Consider the following 9,812-nt stretch of genomic DNA (forward strand, 5'->3'; position numbering starts at 1 on the left):
AATAAAGAAAAGAAAAAGAAAGTGCAGCCCAGTTCCAGCAAGGGTCTGCAGCAGTTTTGGAGATGCCAGTACCATGGGATGACCACAATGAATAGTTGCAGGTGTGGAGTGGAACTGACCTGAGCCTAGAAGACAAGCTGTGTGTGTAGGTTTGTGTTTTTCTAACCCTACTTTAATAACGGTTCTTAAACACTTCAACCACTCTTAAAGCCCAATTGACCAAAGGTAGGGGAGGAGAATGGTTAACCAGACAAGGGCGGTGTGGACCTGTTCAGAAGTGGTTCCTTGCGGTGACCAAGTCCGTTCAATCAGTCAACAGGGTCTCAAGGGAGGGAGGGAGGATTGAAAAGAAAAAAGACAATTAGACAACTTTATAACATGACTCCAGTCAGTGCTGAGGCTGAAGTGATTGGGCTTTACTTTTCTCCAGTCTGCTTTTATAGTGTTCTTAAGTACATGCAAAGAATAAGGTCAGTTCTAGGTCAAGAAACAAACAAGGCAATAAACAAAGTCCCATGGTATTCAGGAACTTACCAAGATGGTCAAGATCTTGAGCCTACTTGCTTGTCCTAGCCCAGGGTCAAATTTCTGGCTGAGCCTAGTTCTGTGTCCTGGCCCAATGTCAAATTCCTGCCAAATTTCTAGAAGTGGCCCCAAGAGCAGTAGCTCAATCCAGAAGAAACCACAAGGCCCCCACTGATCGGCATGAGTCAGCAGCCAGAGCACCACTAGAAGTTCTTTGATGTGCTTCTCTCCACAACGTCCCAAGCAAAGATCAGTGAAGAAAGCAAGGCAAACCAATGCCACAGCGCTGTCAGCAAAGACCAGCAAGTTGAGCCATGCCAGAGTGTTGTCCACTGACTTTCCAAACATCACAAGTCCTCTCAAGCAAACCAGCAGAACACCACATGCTCTTACACCAGAAATCTTCCAGAAAAACACCAAATGTCTGTTCTCAGCAAAACATCCTCTCAGAAGATAGCACATGACTCCATTGGAGTCTCCAACGAAACCAGAAATTCCCATTTCATGAGCGTGCTGCAGAGGGTTGAGCCAGAGAAGTGACCCAAGCCCATTTGGAGGAGGCCAGAGGATTGTGAGTGAGTTCCAGACATTGGATATTGAGTTTTTTATACTGTTGGAGATTGGGTTTTGCTTTTATTTGATAGCGACTGGCTCTTCCGTCTTGAAGTAAGAAAGTATTTCATTTATTTTTGATTTTACAGGAGCCCACTGTTGAAAGACTTTTAAAGTTCCTGGGGATAGTGGGTAGAAACATCCAGGATGGGCAAAGGTCATTAGCTGAAGGTTTAGGGTACTGAGATGCCTCATTAGCATGGGAAGCATTTTAAGAATCTCAGGTGTTAGCTGAACAGGTTCTTATCAGGAAAAAGGAAGTTGATCCTATATTCTAGCTGAGGCTATGTGACATTCCTCAAGTACAGACAGGTAAATGGGGTTTTGAATTCCCCAGACAAGGTCAGAGAAGGAGAAGCCCTGCCTTTGAAGGGAGTCTTCCAGGATGCACGTAGGTTATCCAGTCATGGTGGACTTCGACCTTAATTAGCAAAGTTTGCCCACATCTTCATATTAAGGCTGGACAGGACAATCCAGTAGGAGTAAAAAACGAGTTTCAAAATCAGACAAGAGTCAGAGGTAGCCCCCTTCCCACTGTTGGGAGTACCACAAGAACATCATGTTACACAACTATAACAGATATGCAGAGAACCTGTGTCAGACCCATACATGCTCCTTGACTGTCGGTCAGTCTGTGAACCTGGTTAGCTGGTTCTGTGGGTTTTCTTGTGGTGTCTTTGACCCCTCTGGCTCCTATAATCCTTCCTCCCCCTCTTCTGCAGGGACCCCCCCAGCCCCACCCCAGCTCTGCCTAATGTTTGACTGTGAGTCTCTGCATCTGCTCCCATCAGTTGCTGGATGAAGCCTCTTTGATGACGATTATGCTAGGCTCCAGTCTATGAGTATAACAGAGTATCATTAGGAATCACTCCATTGACTTCTCTTTAAATTGTCAGCCTTGTTTGATTCTATCTTACCCTAGGGCTATCCAGCCTCTGGCTCTGACCCTCCAGGCAGTGTCAGGTGTGGGCTCTCTCTCGTGGCATGCATCTCAAGTTGGACCAGTCACTGGTTGGCCACTCCCACAAGTTCTGTGCCACCTTTACCCCAGCACATCTTGCAGGCAGGACAAATTGTAGGTCGAAGGTTTGGTGGCCGGGAAAGACTATGGGACTTTCTGAGTTCGAGGCCAGCCTGGTCTACAAAGTGAGTTCCAGGACAGCCAGGGCTATACAGAGAAACCCTGTCTCAAAAAAAACAAACAAACAAACAAACAAAAAAAAAACAAAACAAAAAAAAACCAAACAAAACAAAAAAAGAAAAAGAAAGGAAAGGTTATGGTTATGGATGTTTTTGTGTCAAGTTGACAAGGGGTCAATTGTCCTGACTAGTTTTTTTTTTTTAATGTTTTATATTACACTTTTTTTTTGCAAGAAAATAAATATACAACTTAAAAAATAAAATCCAAAAATTAAGCAGTTCATCAAAATATTTCAGCCTACTGCATACAGAAACTGCTGCTGTGGGAAAACTGTAGTGGTGCGCATTCAAAACTGTACAGGTCATGATGAGAGACCACACCTTAGGATCTCCAGGCCACACATGGGGTAGACGACAGGAATGCTCTCAAATGCAACGGTTCTCTCAAAACTGTGACCTTGGGGAAAACTTGTGGCAGTATTCACACAAAAAAACGGAAGAGCCAGCCTGAGTTTATGAGAGCAATTCTTTCTGTAAGCAAGCAAATGGTTCACCCAGATTGGATTTGAAAATTTTGCCCTTGGAGCAGAGCTAATGATATCATATTCAATTTAATGAGGAGTTCAAAAAAAAAAAATTGAGACTAGTTAGCATTTTACCTTTTTGGAGGCTTAAAATTTATGCACAAAGTGTAAGAGCTTTCAATGAACCGGCTGGCAAACTCATCCTGGCTAGTTTTTTTTTTTAAGATTTATTTATTTATTATATGTAATTACACTGTAGCTGACTTCAGACCCTCTAGACGAGGGCATCAGATCTTGTTATGGATGGTTGTGAGCCACCATATGGTTGCTGGGATTTGAACTCGAGACCTTTGGAAGAGCAGTTGGTGCTCTTACCCGCTGAGCCATCTCACCAGCCCCCCATCCTGGCTAGTTTTATTCACACAAGCTAGAGGCATCTGAAAGGAGGGAGCTTCAGTTGAGAAAATGTCTTCATAAGATTGCCTGTAGGGCATTTTCTTAATTAGTGATTGATTGAGGACTGATGCCACCCCCGGGTTAGTAGTCCTGGGTCTATAAGAAAGCAGGCTGGACAAGCCATGCGGAGCAAGCCAGTAAGCAGCACCCCTCCATGGCCTCTGCCACGTCAGCTCCTGCCTCCAGGTTCCTGCCCTGCTTGAGTTCCTGTCCTGACTTCCTTTGATCTGATATGGAAGTCTAAGCCCAATAAACCCTTTCATCCCCAGTTTGTGTTGGTCTCAGTGTTTCATTGCAGCTACAGAAACCGGAATAGAAACAAGACTGTGGGGGACATCTCATCCAAAACACCACAAAGTTACTTCTAAGATAAAAAGGGACAGAAAACAACTCCAAGCCCTTATGTGGTGTGTTTGGACCAGGAATCCAAACGGTAAAGTCGCAGGATAAGGTGTTCTTGGCTGTTTATGAGAGGGCCCAGAGCACCAATTCACTCACTAGTCATGTGATCTCCCACAGTCCCTCCCACTGAGCTATGAAATAGAGGGTGCTTTAGGCAATCTAGAAGTTTCTTTCCAGCCTTAAAAAACTATGTACTTGTCTTTATTTTCTGTTTAAGAAAAACTTAATGTGTTCATTGTCTCTGGATGTTGATAGTGCCTCTTCCAAGATGCCAAGAGATTTCATACAACCATGGTCCAAGTGAGTTGACTAGATACTAAGACGAGCTCACAGGAAAACGCCACATTACCAGCTGGAACTGGGACACGGCACAAAGGCTCCATGGGAAGTTCTGGCTTCTGGCCAGTTCAACCAGCCTGAGTCTTGTTCTAACAGGGAAAATCCAAATGTCCCACTGTTGGCTCTTAGTCCCTGTTACCAGAGTGACCATGGCTTCTGTTCTCATGTCTCTGTGTTCTTCCTCCAGGCTGAAAAGACCCCTAACCCTCCCTCCCCAGAAGGTCTCGTTGTTGAAGCGGAGGCGAAAGTGGATAAGAGCCGATGGTCTGAGTTTTGCCATGGCAGGTCAGTCTGGACAATCAGGCAGGTTAAAGGGGCCACCCCCTCCCTCACCTCCACTCTCACCCCCAAAGAATGCAGTGGTCCTTGGCTAAGGTCTGCTGGCTCTCTATTTACTATCTGTGTTATCTGTCTCAGTGCTCCCCCAGCCTGTGAGTGTAACTGAGGTCACTACTCAAGTGTCACCAGCTGAGCATCTTACCTACGTGATTTAACACCCCCCCCCCAATTTTATCAGGCTACCACCCATGACCAAGGCCCATCCATTTGTCTTTACCGACAGCTCTGTGGCTGGTGTTGCTGGCCTTGGGAGCACTTGAGGCACAGTGGCCTCACCATCTCTTACACAGGTACCCTATATAGTCCTTCGGCTTCCTGAGGGCCTGGGGTGAGGATGAAGGCCCCAGGGCCTCCAAATTTGCAAATCCCAGGCTACCTCAAAGCCCCATATGTACTCCAGGTCCCTATGCACTGGGACATGGGAGGTTCTAGAGAAGCGGAATGTTCTATTTCCTCCAGTTCCCTGTGATGTTCCTCTCTAGGTCTCGGCCACTGAGAGACCCAAAGAAACAGCCCCTTCCACATCCTCTAACGCTCCTCTCACCAGAGAATTTAGGTTAAATAAATGCCTGGATGAGTGGCGGCTCCAGCTTCACCATGTTTACCAAGAGCCCAGGTTCCTTCCCTGTATTTCCATCTGCACAGTTATCTTTTTTTTTTTTTTTTTTTTTTAAAGATTTATTTATTTATTATATGTAAGTACACTGTAGCTGTCTTCAGACACTACAGAAGAGGGCATCAGATCTCATTACACATGGTTGTGAGCCACCATGTGGTTGCTGGGATTTGAACTCTGGACCTTTGGAAGAGCAGTTGGTGCTCTTACTCACTGAGCCGTCTCACCAGCTCCTGCACAGTTATCTAACGGGAAAGATAGCTACAGGGAGCCGCTGCCTTCCACCTACACCCCTGAAAGTATAAACAGGGGTATGGGGAGTTGGGGATCCAGGATGTGTACTCTCCAGCTGGCTCAGCACGCTTTTTGGAATATTCTAGGAGCGTCTGCCTACTCCTGCTCGAATCTTAAGGGGCAGCACCTAGTCATGTGACCACAGCCGTTCACAACTAAGGCCACGTCTAAGGAGAGGAGGGTGGGAAAGGGTTTCTGGTAGACATGTAGCAAGCTCTGTCCCAGAAGCTAAGAATATAAAATGCTGTGAGTACTTGTAGAATTCGAGGGTCTGCTACCCAGAAACTCTGCCCACCACGATCTATCAGGCCAGAAAGTGTCTGGAAGCCACAAGTCCAAAGTTTGTCCAAGGCAAATATCTAATTTACGGGAAAACAACACAGACTTGGAATTTAGCAACCGTGACTATGAATCATTTCAACTTCCTGTCTATATACTTGGAGGTCTCCCAAGAAGGTACAGAATACAGTAAGATGGCAGATGTGATGGCATACTGGAGTGTGATGTGAGTCGGAGCCTGGAAAGGGGAGGTTGCTTCTCTGTTCACTGACACCGTTAGCATTTCCGCCCTGGCCAATTGAGTTAGCAAGGTGGCCAGCAGCTGCAGATTTTGAGCCGTGGGTTTTTTGTTTTTTCAAGACAGGTAGAGTTGGCTGTTCTGGATCTCACTCTGTAGACCAGGCTGGGCTTGAACTCACAGAGATCCTCTTGCCTCTACCTCCCAGGTGCTGGGATTAAAGGTGTGCGCCACTGCCGCCGCCCACCTGAGCCCTGATCTTTACATACCTCCTGAGGCCCTCTTTTGCTTCCACCTGCCTCTCTCCTCAAAGACAACTGATGCAGGACCCAAGGCCAGAAAAGGTTCCAAATGTGATTAAGAGCAAGTACAGCCACAGTGATAGGTGTTGTGTGACTATTCTGTCCAAACCGTGTTAGCATGGGATGGCGGACGGGGAGTTAGCTCTAAATTTAGAATAGGATTTGATTCTCTGTGTTTGCTTATCACAAGGATAAAATGAGCAGAGGGGGAAAAAAAAAAAAGATGAGCAGAGGAAGAGGCATTCAGGGAAGGACAGAGGGGACAGTGGGTGGGTCCCACCCCATCAACCCTGGTGGCTGTTGAGTCAAATTTAAAACGTATGCCTTTTAAGACAGGAAGCATTAGAAACAATATACACATTCTATCCACATGCCATTTCTAAGGCCGGGCATGGTGGTGCATGCCTTTAATCCCAGCACTCGGGAGGCAGAGGCAGGAGGATTTCTGAGTTCGAGGCCAGCCTGGTCTACAAAGTGAGTTCCAGGACAGCCAGGGCTACACAGAGAAACCCTGTCTCCANCCAGCCTGGTCTACAAAGTGAGTTCCAGGACAGCCAGGGCTACACAGAGAAACCCTGTCTCCAAAAAAAAAAAAAAAAAAAAAAAAAAAAAAAAACATGCCATTTCGATTTGCAACATGAAGACTGCACATTCATTCACCAGTCTTTGGGCGTCCAATGCACCATAAATGAGCTTTGATTTCTGCTTTTACAAAAGTGAAGCCGACCTCTGCAAAGCATGTAAGAGTCATATTCTTCCCAATTTCTAGAACTTCCCCAAACCATTGTTTATCCTCAGTCCTCCATCCTCCGCCAGCTGAGCGCCTTCAGCCCTAGCAAAGGCTTCTTCGTTTCTCTCATTATTCTCACATTAATGTGATTTTCGCTTTGTTGAGATAAATTTATAATCGCAATCAAGTGTCCAAGAGGCATGGGCGGGTGGGAAAACAATCACAGCTGGTTCTGGCTAAAGCACGCACCTCTCCCTGTTGGGAAGTAGGCTACCGTTTCTGTCTAGCACAGCAGAGCATTCACAGGGCTGTTGAGCATTTGTAGGGAGGGTATTGATGGAGTTGCTCATACCACTGGGTCCTTTTAGAAAGCATCTCCTGCAGAGATTCTTTATGTAACAGATTCTCTGAAAGCCAAATCGTGTTTTCTGTGTGTAGCTTGACTATGCGTAGGAAGCAAGAGAGATCGCCGGTGGGGAAAGGGAAGACCGCATCTGCAGCCGGTGGGAAAAGCCGCTCTTCTCTCATTCTGGAGACATCCCACTGGGGATCTCTACAGAAAAGGAAACTGAGGCTCTGGGAGGCCATGCTGCTTATCTGAAGTTAAATCATTAGTAGTGGGTAGCCAGGCACTGAGAGGGCCTCACTGTTGCTTAGCTTTCCTGCATCTCTCATCTGACACTGAGCCTTGGGCTTTTCTATGAACATGAAAACACAGACCGTCCCTACTCTAAACACGGGGAATGCCTTAGGCAAGCGGCAGAGGATTGCGAAGCAAGCATCCACCGGCCTGCGGGCTGCTTGCTGCCCCAGGGTTGGCGCTAGGGCAGCTCATTGAGGAGTTTTGTTGCCTGGGGTCCCTTTAAAGTTTAAACAGAATGGTGGGAAGATGTCTGGGAGATGTTGCTTCCCTGGCTCAGTAGCGTGAGGCGAGGCACCGGAACCATTTCCAGAGAAATGGTACCAGGGAGGTGAGCAGACGGCCCGGAGGGATGCGCACAGAGTAAAGATGGGACAGGAATAGCAGAGAATGCAGGCCAGGCCAGAGAACAAGGGACCAAGATGGCAGCAGAGCGCCAGAGACAAACCACGTGGTAGGAAGCAGGGTTAAGGCCCCGTTTCACAATAACGTGTTGAGGGCTGCTCTGTGCCTACGCTGCACTGTAATAGAACACAGGGGACACACCCACAAACAGAGAGGAGTCTGTCCTGAAAAAGTTAAGACTGGTCGCGAGCATCCATTGCTTCATCGCAAAGGCTCTTGCATGATGGGAGGAGCATGAAGCATCATAGGAACATTGGTGCAGGGGATGCTGGGAGAGTATTTGGAGAGAGTGAGCTCATGCTGGTGCCTGAGAAGCATCAGTGGGAATATTGGGATGTGGCCACCTGAAAAGGGTTTTTAGAAGGAGACAGAAGTGCTACCACGTGTATGAGGCCGAGGATGTTGTGCTAAGTAAAACAAACCAATCACAAAATGACAAATATTACCTGGTAACAAGGCATGAGGTACCCAGAGCAATCAGACTCAGGGAGTCAAAGTGAAATGGCTGCCGTTAGGGGCCGAGAAGAAGGGGCCGAAGAGATGCTGAAGAGATGCTGCTCGGTGTGTCTGTTTTCAGGTTTGTGAGGTGTAAGAGTCTAGAAGCTGACCATGGGGGAAGGTAGATGTAGTCCTGGCACTTGGGAGGTGGAGGCAGGAAAATCAGGAGTTCAAGGTCACCCTCAGCTCTATAAGGAGTTAAAAGGTCCAGAGACCAGCCTTGGGCTTTGTGAGGCCGTCTCAGAAAACTAGAAGTTCTGGAAATGAACAGGAATGATGGGGGTTGCACAGTAATGTGAATGTATGAAATATGTATTTGGTTCAGGTAACTTACACAATGTATTTAATACCGCAACTAAAAATAAAGAAGGGGGGATAACCAAAAAGGTGACTCCAGTTAAGAGCATTTGTAGCTTTGTTGGAAGACCCAGGTTCAGTTCCCAGCACCCACATGGCAACTCAAAACCATCTGTAATTAAGTTCCAGCGAGTCTTCTGGTCTTCCTAGGCATTGCACACACACACACACACACACACACACACACACACACACACACACACGCACGAGGGCGCGGTGCACAGGCACTTGTGCAAGCAAAACATCCATACATATGAGATAAAACTACTTTAAAAAATTAAAAAGTGCAGAGGTAAGACTATGAAAGAACAAAGCCCTTCAGGGAGAGAGAAGAGGGGCCGAGCATGCTTTGAGTAGTAGTTCAGTGTGACTTAAGTATTGGGCTGTGGGAGCCATTGGGGCAAGAAATGAATTGTTAACAGGTGGGAGCAGTTGGCTTTCCAAGGTACCTAGAAATGACCAGAAGGAACGAATGGTCCAGGGACAGGGATAACACAGACATATGAGTTCAGAAGGCATGCTGCGGTGCTCAGCATGTGGGGGAGGAGGGATCTTGTAGCTGCCAGCCTTTAGATACCAGGAGAATCCTTACACTTGTTTCCTCCCCCCCCCTCCGCCCACCCCTCCCAGACTACTGTCAGCACGAAGAAAACCTCGGTGGAAGATGCCTGAGCTCAGATGGCCCAGCATTTACCAGGCCCTCCGGTGCCACGAGCTCGCCTTTGTATCTGCTCTCGGGGAGAAGCCGGATCTGTCCATTCCAGGCTCTGACTTGTTCCCCATTGGTTTCCGAAGCCAGGAGACGGAAGCTGAGCTACCAGAAAGGAAGAAACTCTCACCCTGGAGCAGTTTCCTGCCCGAGGGCTAAGGACCTTGAGCTCCTTGCTTGACCAGTTCTTTCCTGTGGAATGGAAAGGTCTGGCTGAGCTTAAGGCTTGACCCCTGAGGCTTAGAAGAGAACAAGATGAGAAGTGATCGATCTCAGCTTCATCCTGAAGCAATTAGAGCTGAAATTTCAGAGAACAGATCGGATTCTTGGTGCTCTTTCTGGAATGTCAATGTTTCACTGGGTGGAGAGAACCCAGAGCAGGTGGCCACGGCTTGAGTGGCCCCCAA

General features: G+C 47.3%; 1 protein-coding gene across 1 annotated transcript in view; it reads left to right on the plus strand.

Annotated features, from left to right (window-relative positions):
* LOC110339161 (WD repeat-containing protein 49-like) overlaps nt 1-9,564 on the plus strand; it is a 48,406-nt gene extending 38,842 nt beyond the window's left edge. Inside the window, exons 18-19 of the mRNA XM_021222697.1 lie at nt 4,186-4,283; nt 9,327-9,564. Of these exons, the coding sequence (XP_021078356.1) occupies nt 4,186-4,283; nt 9,327-9,564 (336 nt within the window). The remainder of the gene's footprint in view (nt 1-4,185; nt 4,284-9,326) is intronic.
* The last annotated feature ends 248 nt before the right edge of the window (nt 9,565-9,812 follow it).

This window comes from Mus pahari, chromosome 23 (assembly GCF_900095145.1).
Source record: "Mus pahari chromosome 23, PAHARI_EIJ_v1.1, whole genome shotgun sequence".
In the NCBI taxonomy this organism is placed as follows: domain Eukaryota; kingdom Metazoa; phylum Chordata; class Mammalia; order Rodentia; family Muridae; genus Mus; species Mus pahari.